The sequence below is a fragment of the Alosa alosa genome, chromosome 12 (assembly GCF_017589495.1).
Source record: "Alosa alosa isolate M-15738 ecotype Scorff River chromosome 12, AALO_Geno_1.1, whole genome shotgun sequence".
In the NCBI taxonomy this organism is placed as follows: domain Eukaryota; kingdom Metazoa; phylum Chordata; class Actinopteri; order Clupeiformes; family Clupeidae; genus Alosa; species Alosa alosa.
This window is the reverse complement of record NC_063200.1, coordinates 34,889,414-34,913,562: the sequence shown is the minus strand read 5'-3', so window position 1 is coordinate 34,913,562 and position 24,149 is coordinate 34,889,414. Positions and strand designations below refer to the sequence as shown.

The following is a 24,149-nucleotide window of genomic DNA, read 5'->3' as shown; positions in this document are numbered from 1 at the left end:
ACCCTGTGATGTTTTAAATCATGCCAGTATGATGCAGTAGGCTAGGATAAATCATACCAGTCCAATCCCTGCAAATTATATCCACATTAAAACATTCTTGGTTATTCACAGGTGGTTTCTATTTTAAATTTGCATGTAAAAGCAGGGGTAAAGCAGGGTGTAGTTTTGAATTCTTGCCAGTAGCCTACTAAGTTTCTCATAGGGAAAGTGTGCATGAAAAATGTTCAACACAACTACAGTAAATAGGGTACATCAATTGATTTATTTTAGCCTATTTGCAGAGCATTACTCATGGCCTGTTATTTGGCTTTATCATTCTCTTCTTCTTTCCTTGCCCATCTGCCTATCCAACTTTCCAAATAAATTTAACTTGTTTTAATCTGCCACTAATATGTCTCCATATGAATGATGATGGCTTACATACATAGACAGTAAAAGAAAGGTAAGGTACGGTGTGGTGCGTGCTTCCTTACTTAGTCGTTCGGTTGTTGGTTGATAAATAAGACATGGTTGCGTTTTTGTTTTGAGACAGTCAGATGCACTCATAGACTAATCTGCCTCAATGCGCAGATCTCATACATTTAATTTAAAAATCAATCTGGAGGGAAGCATAGATGAACATTTAGCACGAGAAAGGCATGTGTGGAGAGTGAGATGTGTGCACTGTTGTTTCAAAACAGTCAGACGTGCACATAGACATAGCACGGATATCGTTGTAACTTTAATTTGAAGATCTCTTGTATTTCGTTTTTCGTTTCGTGTAACCAAATCAGAACTTCTCGTCTAAACCTAGATGTCACACCCTCATCTGAATAGATTGTTCAGGATTGGTTGGTGAGTGTGTGATGTGCGTTGTTCACGTTGTTACTTAGAGGGAGGGGGAGAGGTTAAGAGAGATGTGGAAACGGCAAAGTAAGTGTTGTGTTGCCGCTTTAAAAAATGATGACTGAAATACTCGATATTTGCGATATAACACTTTAATGGATCTCACGTACAGCAAACTGCGATATATTGAGTACTGTATATTCGGTATATTGCCCAGCCCTAGTATTCCTATATATTCCTGTAGCAAAACAAAATCTGTCTAGAGATGGCTTACTTTCTATCACAAAGAGGCATATACTGTGGAAACTGTGCACCCTACCGGAGTGCTCAGGATTTACAGGTATATATATCCTCTACAGCTATCCCTCTATCCGTTCCAATAGTTTCCTCGATCATGGTGTGTCACTCCCACTTATGTTTTTGCTTAATTGTCATAATAGTAAAGTAAAATCTAGAACACTGCATGCAAAAAGTATACAATCTATAATTAAATTAGATTTCTTTCATGCACTTTCATGAATATTAGAGCCCAATGAGGCAGTATCAGACAAACCTATTTCTGTCCAAGTGTGATGCTCTGTCTGCGTCTCTGCATCTGTTAGTTTTTTCTTTTGCTTCTGTTGTGCATAAAGTTCAGCACTTAACTTGTTAACCTGAAGGATAAAATCACATTGAAACACAGACACATCAAACTAGAGAATGATTGTACATCAATTGTGACAATTACGCTGAACAAACTTTAAAGTATCACACATGAGGAAGACCAGGTATGTTTGTAAATAGCAAATGACAATCATATTATTCATACCCCTGGCAAATAATGATTTAATGCAGATTTTCTCTTTATCAATATGTTTATTCTGACTGAAAATTACACTGTCACATGCCAAAAGTTTGTAAGACAATGTGGGCGAAACATGGAATTAAAAAAAGAAGCGTTTTCATATTTTTTAACATTTTTATGAAAAAATATAAAATGTTGATATTATTCTCAGTTAACCATTTCTTGCCTTGTTTGGCTGTATGTTTTGGATCATTGTGTGGTTTAATGGTCCAATTTAATTATGCCCATTGGGGCAGGTCTCTCGGCAGACCCCTCAGGAAAGTGCAATACTGATACTATCCTTTTTTCTCAGCACACCCTAATCAATATGATTAAAGAATTGTCATTCTTAACCAACTATACACAAACATGAGAAAAAAAAAAAAAAAATCAAAATATGTTATTTTTTTTTTTTTTTAAATAAATGATTGGGCAAAACACATACCCATAGACTAAACTTCTTTTTTACTAATTGAAATCATACACACACTTATTCTGAAATAAATACCATTGACATATTTACCTCAACTATCAGTCAGAGAGATATCCTTCCTCAAAGTCATGTTGATAATACTTTCTATAATGCAAGTCAATGGGTGGATTGCGGTCTATTGATAGATGGCGCTGTTGCTGACCTAGTTAATCTAGGTCAGAACATGGACAGAAAATGACTTCCATACAAACGTCCCATGGTCGTTTCAGTTTACTTCCTGGTGGTTTTGATGGTCAAAAAATAATGATAAAACAATGTTTTGTGAGTTTTTCCCCCGCTATTATATTTTCCTAACATCTTTGACACATTCTGGTCGCGGTTTTTATGTTTTTAAAATGAGAATAACATTGTTTTTACTTCACAGATCAGAAAACCAGCTTAGTGTGATCCCTGTAACCTTTCGATAGACACCTGTGGCACCTCTACAACGAGGTTAAGTCTGTTAAAGTTAGTAATTTCCCAAGGGTGCCTCAGCGGCGTGCCGCTGAAGTTCTCAGGGTTAACGGCATGGAATGGGTTATGAAGCAGTAACAGTGTTTGCTAAGATGTTGTACAGATGTTAGGTGAGTAAGTTGTGTGAATAATTATCCCGCTGTTACGTGAATGAAACAAAGATGCAGTTGCCATGTCATTGAAATAAGCAGATGTCATATAGCCACAAGCACAGTTGATCTCTGCATGCTATGCCCAACTTTTGATTCTTTGATATTGAAAGGACGTTTATTATTTTGGGGTGCTATTACATTAGAATTTCAGTCCAAAGTTAGAGACAATGTAGACATTTGCTTGGGAATGGCTTATTGTGGGGCATGCTTTATATCTTCATATTCGATAAGATCTGTTGTTTATTATGACCGCCGCTAGCGAAGAGGTCATATAGGGATTGTCAAAGTCCCCCCCCCCCAGTCATCTACTTCCTGAAATTTTGGTCAACAATACCCGGGACACCGAACCACCGGGGCACATGAAATTTGGTGGGTATGTAGCCCCACTAGACTTTTACGGAAAAATTTCGTTTCTTCCCCGGGGGCCCTCCGAACCGCAAAAAAAGCAGTTTTTCCTAAATAACTACCTGATCCGTGGCACCGAGGATGAAGAATGGACGCTTCCTACAAGGACTGAAGTTTACCGCAGAGAACGTCTAATAAGGATAGGACGATGTTCAAATGAAATGTAATTCCCATTTCTTCTTGAAGCCTAAATAAATCTGAGGATGTTTATCGGACATGCTTGGTTTTTACTGCAGGTACGTTAATCTTATAATATCAATAAGGACCTAGGTAATGTTACCGTTAGCGTTGGTTGAGTGATGGAGGCCCATTTGATTGATTGCATTTGTAGAAAACTATAAATGCGGTTATACCAAGCAAATTGATAGCAGCACTGTAATTGTATCTTTCGACTGTCATTTGTTGCACGTGCTACAAAAATCATTCTGTGCTATGGACGATTTACCAACGTTACACCGGTCTGATACAGTTTTGCCTATACATGCTTGAGACTGAGACGCCTGTTTATTTTGTTTTAAGTGCGTGCAGGGTGTGAGAGGGGAATCGATGTGCTTTGATTCCAGCTTGGTAGTTGTAGTCTGTGAAATTAAAAAGCATGTGTGTGTGAAGTATCCAAACAATGACACCTTCATTTCATTATGGCTGCTTTAGCAACACATCTTAAGCTACTGTGTAGTGGGTCCCATTTAGAAGTGGCTACTTCATTCAAGGCTTTCCTTGACTCATGGAGCTGCGTGAATTTTATTACAACTTTTTCGCACGATATGGCAGTTTAAGTCCGCTTGATACTGTAAGGCGAAGCCATTGGTTTCAAAGGAGATTTTATTTGTGTCGCCAGCATAGCTTATTGACAATTTATGTTGTAAATAGGCCTACCTTATAAGCCTACCTATAGCTTAGGGAAGCTAACAGCTTTCTATTAGGATCTAGTTTGTTAGTTATAGTTTTGTCATAACTCCCTGATGCATTTTTGCATTTAGAATAGCCAGAGCGTGGATATCTCAATCGGAAAATTAAACAATATCGGGTGCCTATGGACCAGGCTGGGTGAACCTTTGATTTCTTAAAAGATTGAGCTTGGTCTGGTGAAAGCCAGACTAGCCATGGACCTCAGTTACACAATGCAAGGGAACATGAATCAGCCTATATTTGCACAAACAATAACGGACAACAGCTCTTCAACTTTGGCCCGTTAAAATGTGTATGAACAGTCTAGCGACGCATTTCATCAAGGCCCATTTTGACATGTCAGTTATTTGCACCACTGGTTAGATGTAAAACAGCATTTCGTTTCAGACTACTGTTACTAAATTTGTGCATTAACAATAACGTTTCAGACTACTGTTACTTAATTTGTGCATTGACAATAAAGTATTACATGAACTAAAGATGACTAAAATCTTATGTAGAAGAAACATTCACAAAAAAATCCATCCATCCAAAAATGACCTTTGTTTTTGATAGCTGTTGAAAACGGCATGGAACTGACAGAGATGTTTTTGTTTATAAATAAATAAATAAATAAATAAATAAATAAATAAATAAATAAATAAAGTTGCAATGGATGAACTGTGATGAACTGCCCTACTTGTGATTGTTTAGAGATTTTAAAGGTTTTATAACAATGCTACATCTTCTTTGGCTATTGTACAATCTATTCACCTTTTCAGCACCAGTAGGCTACTTTCTGTGCAGAAACAAGACACACACACTCAGGCATGCCAAACAAGCATACACAAAAAGTTTCAAGAGTGGGGGATGGAGTAAAATATGGAGACAAATTGAAGTGTGATTTATTTTCGCGGAATGGATGTACAGGACTGAGCGGCGGTCATATTTTGTACCGCTATGCGGTACATCTAGTTTTGATATCCTGTTTGTGTTTTTGATTTACAGTTACATGTGTTGAGTGAAGAGTTTGTGAGATATTCCACCGTGAGTAATTTGGGTGTAAAGCTGTGTGTAGAATGTAAATATGATTCAATTTCATGTAAATTCAATGTTGATTTTCAACCGTTTAACACAGCAATTGATGGCTGCTAATATCATTGGAAAGCATAGGTTCTTCTCTTTCACGTGATGTGCGTGTGATATCTGTGTGATGTACTCCGTGAGCAATTCAACAGAGAAGAAGGGCTGTGAATTTCCAGCTTCCTTCTTCCCACTCCAGCTTATTTCCTCATCTCTACAATACTATTTGAACAAAGCCTAGAAATGCACCAGAATAAATTACAAACCTGCTGCCTGAGATCTTCATTGTAGTCATCTGTGTTTTCATGCTGCTGTCTTTGATTAAGTTGATGTTGGAGTTTCTGGAGCTCTGCTCTGCACATCTTCAGCTCATGTTCCAGTGCCTCCACCTTCTGTGTCAGGCCAGACACATCAACACCATGGTCATCTTCTCTACTCATTTTTCAAGTTTGTCCAGACTCCTAAAAGTGAATTTGGTTGAACACATGTTAAAATAAAAAATAGCTGGTTACAATTCTCATATAAAAACAGGACATCTGTGTTTTAATTGAAGCCAATTACAGTATTTTCCGGACTATAAGTCGCTCCGGAGTATAAGTCGCATCAGTCAAAAAATGAGTCATGAACAGGAAAAAACATATATAAAAGTCTAAGTTGCATTTATTTAGAAATGTATTTCACAAAATCCAAAACCAAAAACAGAGACTGTGTAATTGGACTATTGAGTATGGAAGCATATGTGTAGCTTAATTCAAATGAGAATGCAATCTGCAATATGCAATTCAAAAAGACATTACATTATGCAATTGCCAATTCATTATGTAATTTAATATTGCAATTTGCAATAATTTCCAACAAATTGTATTTTAATCTGCAAAGTGACAATGCAATCCTAAAATCAATTTGAATAATTTTGGTTAAAAATAGAATAAACATGGATTGAATTGCATTCCATTTTGCCATGGTACTTCAGTTTCAAAATTCAAATGGCAAATATAGCCGCAAGCGGCAATGGCGGGCCCGAGCACCTGTGGGCCGCAACCCGTGACATGTTGGAATCCAACAAAGCACCGACGTGGTGCATTTGTGAAATGTATATATTTGATACGTGTGCTATTTGTTTTTGTATTTTACTTTCTGCCACATGTACTTGCTTGGCCAGGTGGGGGCGCAATGCAAGACAGGCCCATTGGATGTCATCATATTTATAATAAATATTAACCTGAGAAATTTCAGACCATTCATTTTAAGCAAATAACATTTCTGATACACTTTTTGGTTGGCCAGATGGTGGCGCTATGTTAGGCATGGAAATTACACATGTGAATATCATCACAATAATGATATCCAATATTTTATAAAGTTTCAGATCAATCACTTAAGGCATTGTCCATTTCTGGCACATTTCCTGCTTGGCCAGGTGGTGGCGCTATGCCAGGCAGGCCCATTGGATGTCTGGATATCATCATAATCATGATATCTATTAACCTGAGAAGTTTCAGACCATTCATTCAATGCACTGTGATTTATGACACATTTCCTTTACCAAATATATTACAACATCCCTTCACAATTTAACATCAGCGACATCTTGGCCAAATTTCAAATGAATCTGACAAACCGTCTAGGAGGAGTATGTTCAAATTGATCATGTGAAATCAGCATAATTGTCATTCTTTCTGTTGCCAGTTGGTGGCGCTATGCCAAACATGCATTATGGGCATGTGAATATTATCATTAACATGGTCTTCAATGACCTCTGAAATTTAAAACATTTCAAGCCATGCATGGTGAATTATGACACATTTATTGTTTATGTGGAAGGGCATTAAAATTAATAATTTCGCCATTTTGTCAAATTACAACATATCAAAAAAAGGCTTCACAATTTATAATCAGGAACATCTCGGCGTCATGTATACCAACTTTGACATGAATGGGATCAACCGTCTAGGAGGAGTACGTTAAAATTGATCATGTCCACAACGCACAAAATCTCAATTACCTCACTTCCTGTGGGCGTGGCTAATGGCATGTTAATACAAAACTTGTTTGTTTTTGGGAGTTACATATCCCCCCCCCCCCCAAATTTGGTGTGTGTATCTACAACTATATGCCAACCACAAGTCACAGTGACATAAGGGGGCGCTAGCGAGTCTCTGGGCCATACCCGGGGCCAAGCTTTTTTTACCTAGCTGCTTTGTGTGACACCTGATGTGTGTGCCAAATTTCAAGACTTTTCGATTATGTTAACCATCTCTAAATATTTGCCAACCACGGGATCAGTCACCTAAGGGGGCGCTAGCGAGTCCCTGGGCTACGCCCGGGGTCAGACTCTTGTACCTAACTGCGATGCGTGACACCTGACGTGTGTGCCAAATTTCAAGAGTTTTCGACCATGTTAACCACCTCAAAAACAGGAAAGCAAAAAAGTAGAATAACAATAATACTGAATAATAATAATAATAATAATAATAATCCTTACAAAAACAATAGGGCCTTGCGCCCTTCGGTGCTCGGGCCCTAATAATAATAGTGAAAAATAATAATCCTTACAAAAACAATAGGGCCTTGCGCCCTTCGGTGCTCGGGCCCTAATAATAATCCTTACAAAAACAATAGGGCCTTGCACCCTTTGGTGCTCGGGCCCTAATAATAATAATAATAATAATCCTTACAAAAACAATAGGGCCTTGCGCCCTTCGGTGCTCGGGCCCTAATAATAAAAAAAAAAAATAATAATAATCCTTACAAAAACAATAGGGCCTTGTGCCTTTCGGTGCCCGGGCCCTAATAATAATCCTTACAAAAACAATAGGGCCTTGCGCCCTTCGGTGCTCGGGCCCTAATAATAATAATCTTTCCAAAAACAATAGGGCTTCGCACCTCTCGGTGCGCAAGGCCGAGACCGTCGGTGCTCGGGCCCCAATTAATTTTGCATTTCAATTTTCAATATTCAGTTTCATCATTTAACTGTCAATTCGTTTTGCAATTTAATATTCAAAGTGCAATGTAGGATTGCATTTTAAAAACATATTTGGCAAAACTGACAATGCCAGCCTGAAAACAATTTGGATTATTTTTGGGCAAAACGTTTTGCCATCATTTTGAGGCATTTTATTCAAATGGAAAAGAAATAGTGCCCTCCGTGATTGCATTGCACTTTGCCACGCTCTTTGTGTTGCAAAATTCAAATGGCAATTCGATCTGTAATCTGTCAAGTCACTCGTCAAGGCGGGAACTAGGCTACGTCACTTCCGTGTTTACGTCTTACCCAGGTAGCGTTTGCAATGGAGGAGTTTGCAGCTGCACTAAGGTCTCTGGCCGACAGACCCGGCTGTAGAGTACAGTGACAGAGGGGGCATTTGCGATATTCATGGGGGCACATTTTTTTTTATTGGGGGAGGAGTGTTGGTGGCACAAACATATCATGTCACAGTTGATGAATAATGTTAACCGTGACCACGAGTAGGCCTAGTGTCCGCGAGACCCAGCTGTGTTCTTACATTATTATGGCTCTTATGTTGCTGCTGATAACTTTGCCTGTCTAACCAGTGGCATCTTTAGTAGCACCCCCCCCCCAGCAATCACCCCCAGTAATCAGTAGCCTACAAATAAGCATCGTATACAACAATTCAGCGAGATAGATTTGGCCAAACGTGGGCCCCCTTTGCGGTCGTGGCAGCCGTGGGCCCTGAGCGACCGCAGCCCCCGGTCCGCTTAAGAGGCTAGCCAGACCACGGAGGTTGTGTGTGTGTGTGTGTGTGTGTGTGTGAGCAGGGCAAGGAGAGGCTATGTGAGTTTTAGCCTAACTAACGACAATGGACGACAGAGTGGGCAATCTAGCCCTACTTGTCCTGTGAACTCCAAAGAGCTCCGCGATCTCCCTCATAAGAGAGGTAACCCCTTTATTCCCTCCAGTGGTATATCCACAGAAGGTCTCCCCACCAGCTAGCGCCCATTAGCTGTAAGGCCTCAGAAATCTTTGAACGGACCAGGTTGACATCAGATCGGACAAGTAGGGCTAGATAGCCCACTCTGTCGTCAATTTTCAGTAATCTGTCCGTTGAGTCAGACTTGTTGACACGGTGGTGTTCTACTAGCCTGACGAGCCAGACCCACATTAAAATGTAGGGTCTGGGCATTCACCGTTCGCAGTGCTCAGTCTGAGGGGCGGGATAATCGGTTGTCTTTCAAATTCCCTCTGCACGCAATAGGCCAGCGCTATGAGTCCCATGTGTTTCCCACCAGCGGAGCTAGCTGGCTAGTTCAAACTTTTGCCAACTTAATAAAAGCTTAACTCGTGTCACGCTGTTCGCCAACAGCAACATTATCTTATTTGTTTTCAAGTAGCAGGGAATTCAAACCAAACCGTTGCAACTCTGCCGTCAATCATTGTGTTAAGCCCACCTAACGACTCTATACACGATTTGAGTGGCCTGATAGAAGTTTAATTTTTCAAGCTCACAAGCCAACGGAGAGTTGCTAGACTAGCCCTGGCAGCAAATGTAATTTGCTGTCGCTAGGGTGCGTCTAGATTTCTAGGCTAGTGTTCTACATCATCGGCCAGAGACCTGCAGCTCCTCCATTGCAAACGCTAAATGGGTAAGACGTAATCACGGAAGTGACGTAGCCTAGTTCCCGCCCTGACGAGTGACTTGACAGATTACAGATTGAATTGCCATTTTTACAGATCGAATTGCCTGTAAAGGGGCGCTATTTCTTTTCCATTTGAATAAAATGCCTCAAAACGATGGCAAAACGTTTTGCCCAAAATAATCCAAATTGTTTTCAGGCTGGCATTGTCAGTTTTGCCAAATATGTTTTCAAAATGCAATCCTACATTGCACTTTGAGTATTAAATTGCAAAACGAATTGACAGTTAAATGATGAAACTGAATATTGAAAATTGAAATGCAAAATGAATTGCCATTTGAATTTTGAGACTGAAGTACCATGGCAAAATGGAATGCAATTCAATCCATGTTTATTCTATTTTTTAACCAAAATTATTCAAATTGATTTTAGGATTGCATTGTCACTTTGCAGATTAAAATACAATTTGTTGGAAATTATTGCAAATTGCAATATTAAATTGCATAATGAATTGGCAATTGCATAATGTAATGTATTTTTGAACTGCATGTTGCATTCTCATTTGAATTAAGCTACACATATGCTTCCATAATTGAGGCCAAAAAGATTAATGTTAATGAAGACGAAGGAGTCAAGGCAGCCAAGAAGAGGGCCAGAAGATAATTGTAAAGCAAAAGATTCACTGAAAGAAAATGCCATGTGGTACACCAAAATTTAGCTAAAATGTGGAGAATACAATGCAATCAAGTATTTTGGACGATGTGGAGTCACAAGCTGGCAGCAGATTAAATGCTCAAGAGAGAGAAAAAGATGCGGTTTTAAAAGGATGTGACCGAAGCAAGCCAGGCTATAGGCCAGACGGTAATTGTAAAGCAATTTACAAAAGATTCACCGAACAAAAATGCTGATATGGTATTAGGGGTGTCACGATTTTGATTTTATATTGAAATCGATTGAAATTATATCTTAATATCGAACTTCGAACTCAAAAGTAGAATCGACGATGCAGCCACACCCCCTCTCACGTCCAACATGCCAAGACGCACAAACGCACACACACATGCTAAACTGCGACGTCAACACTCCTCCGCTGCAGCCAGTTAAAATATAGGCTACACATCAACCTACCGAAATCAAAGCCCCTCTTGCTACTCTGAAATCACCAGTGTGGAAGTATTTTGTCGTTCATTCACGTCAATTCACACTAACGTTAACTTAGCTGCTAGCTTACTCAACGTAGCAAGTGAAAAAATTATCAAGTGTGCTAAAACAATCAAATGATCATTCATGCGTTTCATTTCACTATGTTCATGTCTCTGTTTAGCCTAATGCTTGTTCTGTTTAAATTACAACCTTGCGGTTGGAACGTTTCAAAATTAAAAAGCGGTTTCAAAATAAAAGCCCCACGAAACAGAAAAGGAAAAGGCCAAAATAAAGTAAATAACATAAGGAATGCATTAATACATGGGTTTCCATTTACCAACAAAACTAGATGCGCGCGCAGCCGTGGGGCAGAAGACGCTTAGTGGCCGTCCACAACGTTATAAACTTAGCCTAAATAGTCGGCTGCTGTAAGCTACAATCTGATTTTTTTGTATACCCCTGTTGTCTCAATGATAATAACATCTCATTTCAGACTATATTTCAAAGTTTGCCGTTCATTTGCATTATTAATATAACATCGTGTATTTTGTCATTTTGGCTAAGACATGCATTCCGTTAGGGATATTGAACATATTTAACATTCTCTAACCATCGTGATTTCGAATTGGTGCAGTTTTCAGCACAAAAACTCATTTTATTCTTTTGCTCTTTTGCATTGCTCTATGCTGTTCTATGGTGCTTTCTGCCTCTTGGTTGCGCACGCATGTTTTCGTGACGTTGCACAGAAATCCATGTATAGTAATATTTTTTTTAAAAAATCTAATCGAATCGTGACTTTAAAATCGAAAATTAAATTGAATCGAGGATTTGGAGAATCGTGACACCCCTATATGGTATATGAAAATTTTGCTAAAAATGTGGAGAATGCAATGCAATCAAGTATTGTGGGCTATGTGAAGTCACAAGCAGGCAGCAGATTAAATGCTCACGAGAGAGAAAAACATGCAGTTTTAAAAGGACGTAACCGAAGCTGAGGCAAGCCAGGCGATAGGCCTATAGGCCCGACGTTAAATGTAAAGCAATTTACAAAAGATTCACTGAACAAAAATGCTGATGTGGTACATGAAAATTTAGCTACAAATGTGGAGAATGCAATGCAATCAAACATTATAGGCAATGTGGAAGAGACAAGCCGCAGCAGATTAAATGCTCAAAAGAGAGAAAAAAGATGCGGTTTTAAAAGGACATGCAGACCGAAGCTGCAGTAAGTCCCGCAACTCTAACCATCATAATGCAAGAAATTTGTGCACACATTTTACATCGCTGTCTGATAACGTCAATGGAGCGGCCTGAATGCGGGACTATTGACTGGACAGACCAACTCTGACTTCAATTGTACGTAGCGGTCGTAGCCCCATGCAGAAACAATCACGCACGCAGGACCACTTTGCACAACAATTGTGTTTAAATGTAGGTTACTGATTCAGCACATGTTGGCGCGACGTATGGAGCGACGTTTCCTATACGTTGACTAATCTGTGGCGGGGCGCCATGAAATCAAAACTGGCCGCCACACATTAATCTTCTATGTTGTACTATTTAAATTTAAAGAATTTAAAGTCTCAACCTCTATCAATATGTCACATGCCCAACTAGGAAAAATAAGACTCTAGATCTGTGCTATGGCTCAATTAAGGAGGCTTACAAGGCCTCCCCTCGGCCCCTTCTCGATTCCTCCGATCACAATGCTATCCATCTCACTCTTAGGTATAGACCTGTGCTTAAGAGGGAGAAAGTAAAAACCAGAGAGATCAAGGTCTGGAATGATGAGTCCGTTTCCCAATTACAGGGCTGTTTTGATTGCACAGATTGGACTGTTTTCATGGACTCTGCTTCAAATATTGATGAACTGGCTGACACCGTATGCTGTTATATCTCTTTCTGTGAGGATACTGTTATTCCAAAAAGCATGTAAAAGTGTAGGCGAATAACAAGCCATGGGTCACTCAATCCATGAAACAAGTGTTAAGGAAAAACATAGCGCTTTTCACAAAGGGGATGAGGGTGAAAAAAGAGAGGCAATAAAAGAGGTCAGATCAGAAATCATGAAAGTTAAACTACAATATAAAAGTAAGATAGAGGAGAGACTGGGCAGCAATAACTTGAAGGCAGCATGGGAAGGTGTCAAGAGAATGACAGGCCTGCATAGAACACAAAACAAGCCAGTCCATATCCCAGCTTATGAGAGTGATAGAGATATTTCTGAAGCATTTCAGATTGAAACACTTTTTATTCACGTTTTGAAACCCTTGACTTTTCAGATGAACTTCAAAAATTAACTGATGAGCAATCTCTGGTAAAATCCACTACATGTACATTTTTAATTACACAGGAATATGTAAGGTCAGTACTTAAAAGAAATAAGGTCAATAAAAGTCCAGGACCAGATGGGATTACTGGGAGATTGCTAAAGTGCTGTTCAGAACAGCTCTGTGGGGTGTTCACTGATATTTTTAGAATGTCTTTAAAACAGAGAAGGGTTCCAAAGATATGGAAGGAATCTACTATAGTCCCAGTGCCAAAAGGCAACAATATAAAGACTTTAAATGACTTCAGACCAGTGGCACTGACCTCACTGGTCATGAAGTCATTTGAAAAGATAGTGAAATGGTTGTTGTTGTTAAGGGTGGGTGAGGCCTTGGATCCTATGCAGTTTGCATATAGGGCTAATAGGGGGGTAAAGGATGCCCAAATTGCATTACTTAACCTCCTGTACAGTCATCTGGAAGGTCCTGGCACACATGCCAGGCTCTTGTTTCTGGACTTTTCTTCTGCTTTTAATACTATCCAGCCACATGTTTTAGTTAGAAAACTAGTATCAGAATTTAATCTTGAGAATAATCTTGTGGGCTGGATTATAGACTTTTTAACCAACAGATCACAGAGAGTAAAGGTCAATGGTTGTCTTTCAGAAAGGCGCATCTCTTCCACTGGCTCTCCTCAGGGTTGTGTACTTTCCCCTCTGCTCTACATCCTCTACACAAATAGAAATAAAAGTCAGCATATAAATAGGCATATCCTGAAATTTGCTGATGACACAGTCATTGTTAGTTTACTGCATAAACATGAATCCCAGCATGGGCCAGTGGTTGATGAGTTTGTCAGTTGGTGTGACAAGTCATTTCTTCAGTTAAACATCTCAAAGACAAAAGATATGGTCATTGATTTTAGAAGAAACCAATCATGTTCTCCACCACTGACTTATATAAATAGAAGCTGCATTGAGATGTTTGACCAGTATAAATATCTCGGTACAATTTTAGACAACAGGCTCAAATTTGATGTAAATACTGAGGCTATTTGTAAGTAGGGACAACAACGGTTATACTTCCTTAGGAAGCTTAATTTGTTTAATATGGATAAGGTTATGCTGTCTTTATTTTACAAATCTTTTATAGAATCTGTTCTCACTTTTTCTTTTATTGCTTGGTACGGTATCAGTCTTAGGGACAAAAACAATCTTAGCCACATTGTGAAGGTGGCTGGGAAGTTGACTGGCTATCCGCAGTTGTCCTTGCTGACCATTTACGAGAAGCAGGTCATCCAGAAAGCAAGTTCTATACTGGACTGTAAAAATCACCCCCTTCACTGTTCATTTGAAGCTCTTCCCTCAGGCCAGAGACTGAGTCCCATTTTATAAGTCCAATAGGACAAACAACTATTTTATTCCTAGTGCAATACGCCTGCTAAATTTGCACAATTTTGCTTTATTGCACAGAAACAATTCTGATGAGCATCTGTCAGGAACGTAGATTGATAAGACAGTTTCTTTCTTTCTTATTTTCTTTCTTAACTGATATTAACCTGTGTCTTTAACCCCATCTTGTGTCTTTGTGTATCTTGTGCTATTTATGTGCACCTGACTGCGAGACAAGTTTCCCTTTGGGACAATAAAGTTAACTGAACTGAACTGAAATTAAAGATAACATAAAATCATTTTATTGAGCTGCGCTTTTTACGCACGCAGCCTTTCCTTGCCCGCCCCACTCTCTCTCGTAACGAGCCCGCTGCCCCTCCTCTGCATGTGCATTTAACAAAACATTAATGATTGTTAAAGGATTGTTGTTGCCACATAGAAGCATTGCATAGAAGATGACGGGCTAAATTGCTACTAAATCCACTTAGCATCGTGACAATGCTGCACAGGCTGGTAAGGAAAGCTGGCTCTGTAGTGGGAGCTGAACTGGAGTGCATCACTTCAATATCTGACAAAAGGACCCTGAACAAACTGATCAACATGTCATCCACTCTACAGCACTATTAAAAAGCAAAAGAGCTTGATCAGCTGGAGACTTCGCTCACTGCCATGCACAACTGAAAGGCTGAGGAACTCATTTGTCCCCAGGGCCATTGAACTGTTCAATGCTTCACTAAAGGGAAGAGGAGAGATAGACTTCTCTGCATAGTCTGTCTGCCTCTCCACCCTCTCCATGTTTGAGTACTGACTGCCCACTACTGCTTTACTACTGTCCACAGCCTAATGTTTTTACTATATGTAATGTTTTTATGTTTTACTGCTACACTGTTTTTCATGCTATATTAGCACACATGACCAATGGCTTCTGCTACAATTTTATTGTAACTTTATTTATAACTTTATTGACAAAATTGACAACATAAAGTCTCATATCACACCCTCAATTTCTGATCCTGCTTTGTATAAGTCTGTAGTTTGCCGCCTCCAACAATTCCAACCAGTCTCTTCCTCACAGTTGTCAGACGTGGTCTCTCATATGAAGCCCTCTTCTTGCCACTCTGATATTCTTCCATCTCACCTTTTCAAAGAAGTTTTTGCGGCTATTTGCCCTTTTATCTTGAGCATTATTAATAGCTCCCTGGCTAATGGAGTAGTAACCTCTGGCTTTAAACACACTATTGTGCAACCTCTCATGAAAAAACCTTCCCTTGATCCCATTGATTTGAAAAATTATAGGCCCATTTCTAAACTGGCCTTTCTCTCTAAGATCTTAGAAAAAGTTGCTCTGTCACAAGTCTCTTCCTATTTAAACACCTCTAATATCCTTGACAAGTTTCAATCTGGTTTTAGACCACTTCATAGTACAGAGTCTGCCTTACTTAACCCTTAAAGGTGTAGGTTTTTGAACATTCTAAGTTCCGCAACAATTGAAGGTTCTAAAATTCTATGTTGAATTCAATGAACCCAGATATTCTTTAGAATGTTAATTTCCCAACATTCCCGTCACACCGGTGTGACGGTACTCCTTTAAGGGTTAAGGTCCATAATGATCTATTGCTCTCTGTTGACTCTGGCTCTTGTGCCCTATTGGTCCTGTTAGATCTTAGTGCTGCTTTTGACACCATTGACCACAAGATCCTTTTAAAACGCCTGGTTGTTGAAGTTGGTCTGCAAGGCACTGTATTAAATTGGTTCAGATCTTACTTAACTGATAGATCTTTTTCAGTGCATTTAGGCAATGCTTCATCGTCATCTGCTCCCATTAAGTGTGGTGTCCCCCAGGGTTCTATTTTAGGGCCTCTATTATTTTCTTTATACATGCTTCCCCTGGGCTCCATTTTCAATCAATTCAATATTCGTTACCACTGCTTTCAGATGATACCCAATTTTATATACCGGTGGCCCCTGAAAATTCCTGCTCATTGACAAACCTTTTTCTTTGTCTTAATGACATTAAGAATTGGATGGCTAACAACTTTTTACAGCTAAATGGCAGCAAAACAGAAGTAATCATTTTTGGACCACCAAATTCTGTCAACAATGTAAGCAAGTCTCTTGGCCCTCTGTCTGTTAACCATCACAGCGTGGTCAAGAACCTAGGTGTTTTCCTAGACTCTTCTCTGACTTTTAATAAGCAAGTCAACAGCATTGTCAAGGGAAGTTTTTACCAACTTAGGACAAGTCTTCTCTCTCCTACAGTGATTTAGAAATCCTTATACATGCCTTTATTTCCTCTAGGCTTGATTATTGCAACTCACTGTATGTAGGTGTAACTAAATCTACTCTAAACAGACTCCAGCTGGTCCAAAATGCTGCAGCCAGATTACTGACTGGATCTAAGAAACGTGACCACATTTCACCTGTGTTGGCTAAACTTCACTGGCTTCCTGTGGAACAAAGAATTAATTTTAAAATTCTTCTGTTTGTTTTCAAAGCTTTACATGGTTTAGCACCTCAGTATTTATGTGATCTTTTAATTCCTTACTGTCCTCCTAGATCTCTTCGATCATCTTCTCAGTGTCTTCTTTGTGTTCCTTCTGCCTCTCTTAAATTAAAAGGTGACACAGCTTTCTCTGTCTATGCTCCCCAGCTTTGGAATAGCCTTCCTGATGTTGTGAAATCCTGCCCCACTATTAGTAGTTTTAAATCCAACCTAAAGACCTACCTCTTCTCCCTAGCTTTTAACACTCCCTGACTCCCTCACCTCTCCCTTTTTTTATATGTTTAAATGTATACATTTGTATATGTATACATTTTATATGTATATGTATTATTGTTATTATTATTATTTTTTATTATTATTATTTTATGTAAAGCACTTTGGTGCAATGCTATTGCTTTGAAATGTGCTATATAAATAAATTTGACTTGACAATACTGAATGGCTGTAACCCTATTACCTCAACCTTTTCTTGCACTGACATAGTTTTTTATATTACCTTGTCTACATTATACTTTAATCTCTTATTTGTCCATATTATTTATGCTGGTCTCTAGACCTTATTCTTGCACTGTTGCACTACCGTTTGACTACTTTTTGCACCTTCGCCATGACACTCACTCTCTTGAGCACCTCACCATGCACACAGAACTACAGGCCAGTCCCGGCCCTGTCACTGCAAGCGTCTCATGCTTGATCACCCTCAAGCACACTGTGGATTTTTAAATTTAATTTATATTGTATATTTAGTATTTAGTTTTGTTAGTTTTTCTAAATCTTCTACTGTCTCTATTGTACAGTGGAGTTTGGTTATATGTTTATACTTATATTTACCATTTCTGCTGTAAGTGCATGTTGTGTGTGATGTCTGTATGCTACTGAGACCTTGAATTTCCCCTTGGGGATCAACTATCTATCTATCTATCTATCTATCTATCTATCTATCTATCTATCTATCTAAATTTGTTCAAAACTGCTGCATTAAAGTTAACTGCTGAGGGCTTATCACAACATAGTACATTGAGGAGACTAAACTAAGTTAAGTTATGCAATCAAGCAGTATCTCAAAGCTAACGTTAGAATACTGTTTGGATGTCGAGTTTAGCATGCTTCCTTACAGCTGCTTGTCAATTTCGTTACTCATGCAGGGCTCATTTTATTGACTCTGACACTGAATGTTTGCAAAATCCCGATGTAAATGGAAAAGTGTTTTCCAAGACTCAAAAGTGCTTGTCCCAAGGAGAAGTATGAACCTTTATTTTTACTAACTACATAGAAAACGTTATGAATTGCATCCACACATCAGCAGCCTTTTAACGGTGTTACAATTGCAAGGGTTCCCTCACAAACGTCTTAAAGGCACTCAATTAGACCTATACACTACCAAGACAATCTTAACACACCACTCTCCACACCACACTCATTGAGCCTATAGCTTCCAAAATCACAACACACATCTAGGGCGTCCCAAGCAACATACTACACTCACCATTCTTACCACATTGTGTGTGTGTGTGTGTGGGGGATTCACTTTCATTGAGCCTTGTGCAGTGAAGCTATTGATCTTTTCCAAATAAATATATATCACTGATTCTTGAGATAAGGGACAAAAGTACTTTTGAAAAGTGACAAACAAAAAATCAATAATACATTAATTTGAATTGGATATCATCATAAACATAGATCTTATCTATCATGCCTGAAAAGGAACAGGTTTTTTACTAACCACTTTTTAAATTTTTTTACATTTACTGACTTAGTAACTTGTCAACTCCGTCGGACACATGAAAATATGTTTTTTTGTGTGTTTGATCAATTCAACAACACTCTAAAGTCTTTGAGGGTGTAGAAATGGTGTGCCTTAGCAAGGTTTAGTGATAAATTGCATTATATACACTTTTAATATCATTTTACATTGTTTTGAAATAAGCCATTTTAAATTACCTTAATTTAGTTTACTATTTTTTAATTTTTAATATATACAATTAGTGGTTTTGTGCACACAAGACACTGATGCATGTAGATAAGTTGCTGTTTTAATGTATGAACACACTCAATTGAACAAAATAAATATACATTTTTTTATAAAAATGAAAAAACTCCATCTTACGATGTTGACACACAACTGACGGTGTTGACACACAACTGACGGTGTTGACAAACTATTCGAGAATCACACTGATTAAAGATATTTGACTAGTTTTCACATGGCAGTATCAAGGAAAAGAGTATCAAACTTAAAACAAAGAGTTTCTACAGGACCTCAGGCAAGTAAGTTCTATGATTTGCTCCAATTTCTCTCAGCAAGTAAGTACATATAGTGTTTTATCTGTCATTACTGCCTTCGCTGTAGAGCCAAGTATTAGATATTTATATATCATAGTTTGTCTAACATCAGGGGCTATGGACTTGGACATTGGACAAGAGGTGTTGAACAGGGGAACAAGCTGTCCCTGTCAGTTTCAAAATCTTTCACTGGACAGAAACAGACATCCCTCCTCCTAGCCTAGTTGCCTGCTGTAGTTTTACTGGTCACCTTGCTATTTTATAGTTGTATCTGGTAGCTTTGTTGACTTTACATTCTCCTATATGGGCCTAACACTTCCCTGCTGAAAAAAAACAGCCTGGCCAGCTAAAGGGGGTTTGCTGATTGACCAGCTTGTTTGACCACCCTATTATTGTTGACCTACTAGCCAAGCAAAACTCTTGCGAAAACATACCTTCAGCTGGTTTTCCCAGCTTATGATGGTAATTCAGCTGGTTTTGCTTGTCGTACCACCTCAAGCTGGTCATTTTAGCTGGTGTTGCTGGTCTATAGTGCTGGTTTAACTGGCCATGCCAGCTTATGTTGGTCATTCTAGCAAACCAGCATGACCAGCTTGACAGGCTGGTCACCAGCATGACCATCTTGCACCAGCTGTATCCCACAAGAGAGGCTGGTCACACCAGCATGACCAGCTTCCCCAGATGGTCACACCAGCATATCCAGCTGGTGGCCCAACCAGTTACACCAGCAAAGACCAGCAAGAGCTGGAAGAAAACCAGCAAAGACCAGCTAAAACCAGCTACCAGCATAAGCTGGTTTCTAGCTGTTTTTTTTCAGCAGGGTTTAGCCATTTGGAACAGAAGAACACACCAGAATAGGCCTGTTTAGTAAGCAGGATTTGATGGCTGCATTGCAAATCAATGCAGAAGTAATCCAAGTATTCAGAATACGTTACTCAGATTGAATACGTTACAAAATACATTTTTGGGCATGTATTCTGTATTCTGTAACAGAATACTTTTTGAAAGTATCCTTCCCAACACTGCCTACTTCTCATGAGTCCCATGCGCTTTCCCACCAGTGGAGTCCCACAAGTGATCAAACTTTTGCCAACTTAAAAAAAAAAAGCTTAACTCCAGTCGTGATTCAAAGACCGCTGTTTTCCAGCAACAGCATCCATCTTTTTTGTTTTCAAGTAGCAGGGAATTCATGTGGAACCGTCGCAACTCTGTCATCATTATGTTAAGTCTGTAGCTAACACCAAACTGGCGAAGCCTATGGAGAAGCCGATACTTCTTTAGAACCTTGCCTAATACACTGCAAAAAATGAAATCTAATCTTATATTAACATCAAAAACTCTATTTGGTATTGTTTCTAGTATAAAAAGACTTACCTCTTGAAAGGTCATTTTGACTTAATTTAAGAAAAACTTTGACTTATTTTAAGGAGTCTTATCAAGACAAATTTACTTAACGCACTGGCAGACAAATTGGCTTGTTTTTAGGACAAATTTGCTCAATGCACTGGCAAATCTGCTTGTTTTCATGATGAAATGTCTTAAAATAAGTCAAACTTTTCTTAAATTAAGTCAAATGATTTCATGAGAAAGCACTGGTAAGTCTCTTTATACTGAAAACAATACAAGCTAGTTTTTTATCTTGATAAGATTAATAATCTTGGTTAGATTTTATTAGATAAGCAGTTTTTGCAGTGTAATGCCAGTTGTCTGTGGCCTGATTTTTCAACGGCTCGTTTCTGTGCCACATGAGTTGTATAATTCCTTCTCAGCTCTTGTGGAAAAGAAGATATCTCCTAATGTTGGGGTTCCAATGTTGGCTTCCCGTTATCATCCTCTCTGTTTCTGTTCATGGAGAATCTACAATCATTTTATCTTTTAGTTTGACATTTGACTTTTCTATTTGAGCCTTCTTTTTCCGCCATTCCTGCTTTCTTAGTTTGTGTTGCTCTTTTGTTAATTTCTTAATCTTTTCTTTCAATGCTTTTATCTCCCTTGCGTGTCTTTTCCTGGTTTTTCTCCTCTCTCTCTCAGCTGCAAGGGCACGCTGGGTTGAAGTAGGCTCCTCAACAGCCTGGTCCAGAGGACATTCTGGTGGGGTGTCTATTTCATTTAGCCATCTATTCTGCATAGCTCTGGACCTTTTCTTTGCTTTCCTCCAATACTTATTGCGGTGCCTTTTTGCTCTGGGTCCTAATTCTCCTACTTGTTTTACTTTTTTGTTTTGGACCCTGTCCTTCCATCTCTGTCTCTCCTTTTCGAACTGCTGTTTACTGTCTAACTGTCCCTTCTGCTTTCTGGGTCACTGTTAATTCTTTCTCTCCCTTTTCTCTGGTACTGTTTCTTTGTTTTTGCTCCTGTCTGCCTAGATTACAGATAAAAACAATACTTTTGAGTTATTATTATAAGTTATTTGGCATTTGGGTATATTAAGATGTTTTAAGTCAATCAACATGCATACTTAGATCATATTATCATGTTATGTAGTTGTTATACATTACTTAATGAGTATTTGGGAGCACTTTTCCACTCCGTCAGCTTACATGTCAACACCGTCAGACAAAATATCTGACAGAGTTGACGTCTGATGGAGTTGACAAAACAACATGTTTTTTTTACTTAATCATGTGTAGTAGATGGTAGCCATTTTAATTTTTCTCAGTTGCCAGCTGCCACTAAACTAAACCAAAATACCAACTTCTGGATTGAATTCAGCTCTACTTTGAAGACAGTGTTGACACATAAAAGCTGTGACCACAGGGATTTCAACTTTCAACGCTGAATATTTATTTTTTAAAAAACACTTATAAGACCATGTGTTGGACTGCTGCATCCATCAACAGAAAGAAGTCAAAGGGGGTCCTCAGGGTTAAAGTTGACCAAAATATGCCTGATTTATTTCAAATTTGAAAAATATCTGACGGAGTTGACATGAACTGAGGACAGATTTTGAAAGGCTGTTGTTAATGTATAAAATAATGCAATGTTCACGTTAAGTATTTTCTGATTTTTTAATAAGCCATCCAATTAACCTCATATTTGTGCATTTTGGGCATTTTAAAACACTTTATTTTTGCAGTTTGATACTGTAACCTCTGCGGAGGACGAGTTCATTTGCATGGGCTTTCATAGTACAGTGCCGGTATTTTATGAAATTACTATGAAATAATATAAATATAGCCAAAACTAAAAGTCTAAACATACACAATTCTTTCATATCCAACTTGTAAAGCCTTTTTAAATGAAATAATGTATTGTTTTTTAAAATAAATTGCAACATTTTGATGGGGGACATGTTTTGTCCCTTATCTCAAGAATCAGAAATAGGCTGAGCCAGCTTTTCCAAAATTAGCAGATGTAGTATTTTAAACGGCGACGAAATTGTGAATTTCGGGAGCACACTTGGCAATCGAGATGGCAACATTTCCGGAAAGGTACTGGCTTGATGAAATTCATTCTGGACTCTCTATCCGACCACAAAAAGACCTCGGGATACTTCGGTTTGGCTTTAGGGACCCTCTACTCACTACCACATAAGTGCAATGTTGTTTGGAACTGTAGAAGAGGTATAAAAATAGCGTTTTGTAGCGGCGAAATAATATGCCCTTCTCACTTCCACGCTAACGAGCTTTGACTAAAAACGGTAACATTGAACTTTCTCAAAACACATCCGAATGACATGATTTGGATGTCAACTCAACGTATGTACTCCCAATCATCCGTAAATCGATCTAAAGTGCATTTTACTCCGGATAATTCCTTTAAGTCTACCCACGTGCAGTTAAGTTTTTATGGCTTATACCGCAATTGTCAATGGAGAAATTGCATTGAATTTTTACTTCCGGCATCGGCTGTGGGCGGGACTGTAATGCTCTATACAGTCTATGAATTCACTGATCGCACCAGAATATCTATGGTCAGTTTCGGTATCTCGCATTAACTGTGTCAAATGACGTTGAAAGATCTAACCAATGACATAACCCCTTGGCTAAGTTACCTAGCGTTCATGGGCTTCAGAAAAACCTTTCTCCGAGTGAAAACATCATCATTCCGCGTCATTCACGTCACTTAATGTGTGAGTCAGAGGTCGGAAACTGGGGCTAGATTTTGCTAACAGAGTTGCCCAGTTAGAGGCTCGTCATCACTTTTGTCGTCACGTTGTAGTTCGTTTGTAGTCCATGTGGCCTTTCATGTCCAACAGTTTTAATGTGAACTTGGGAATTTGCCCTTTTTATCACTTGAAAAGCTGCATATCTTTCTTTCACGAGCATCTTACACTATATTTTAAGCAATACAGTTGTTTGTTTAGGATTAGTGAGTGTATGTTTTAACCTTTGTTGTGGCATCCGTGTTTGTCACACATTCGATGGCAAAGCACTTGAACACTTGCTGCCGGAAAAACAAAGTAGCCATGGGGGCGGTCCTTGTCATTCCGAGGTGCTCTGAATGCACCCTTAAACCAGAGCCCGACATTCTCTGGTTAAACGTAATCATGTCCATGTGAGTGACGGCTAGGCAATTTAAGCAGAATACTTGCCGAATGACGTGAACCTGCAAATGTATTTGATATGCTTCATTTGTGCTGGTCAAGCAACACTGTGTACACATACGTTACGTTTTCATGATGAGCATAGAAAACGGGCACTTGAGTAATTATGACGCTCTAAAATATTTGCGCGAAACTGACTTGAGTAAGCAAACTTACTTGTTCGTTTCTAAATGCAGGAAGTTGCGGCAACCAACGTCTCATTGAAAGCATAGACGCTTTCAGTCTCTTTTCCTTGTCAACATAAAAACCCGCCGTCTGAAACAAGTATCAGAGTTCCGTGAGCAACAAACTTGCTGTC

The 24,149-nt window shown here is 38.9% G+C and overlaps 1 protein-coding gene across 1 annotated transcript in view; it reads right to left on the bottom strand.

Annotated features, from left to right (window-relative positions):
• The window catches only part of aggf1 (angiogenic factor with G patch and FHA domains 1), a 123,358-nt gene extending 99,209 nt beyond the window's left edge, over window positions 1-24,149 (bottom strand). Inside the window, exons 1-3 of the mRNA XM_048258804.1 lie at window positions 24,008-24,149; window positions 5,389-5,583; window positions 1,379-1,478 (exon numbers count right to left, since the gene is read on the bottom strand). Of these exons, the coding sequence (XP_048114761.1) occupies window positions 1,379-1,478; window positions 5,389-5,562 (274 nt within the window). The 5' untranslated portion in view covers window positions 5,563-5,583; window positions 24,008-24,149. The remainder of the gene's footprint in view (window positions 1-1,378; window positions 1,479-5,388; window positions 5,584-24,007) is intronic.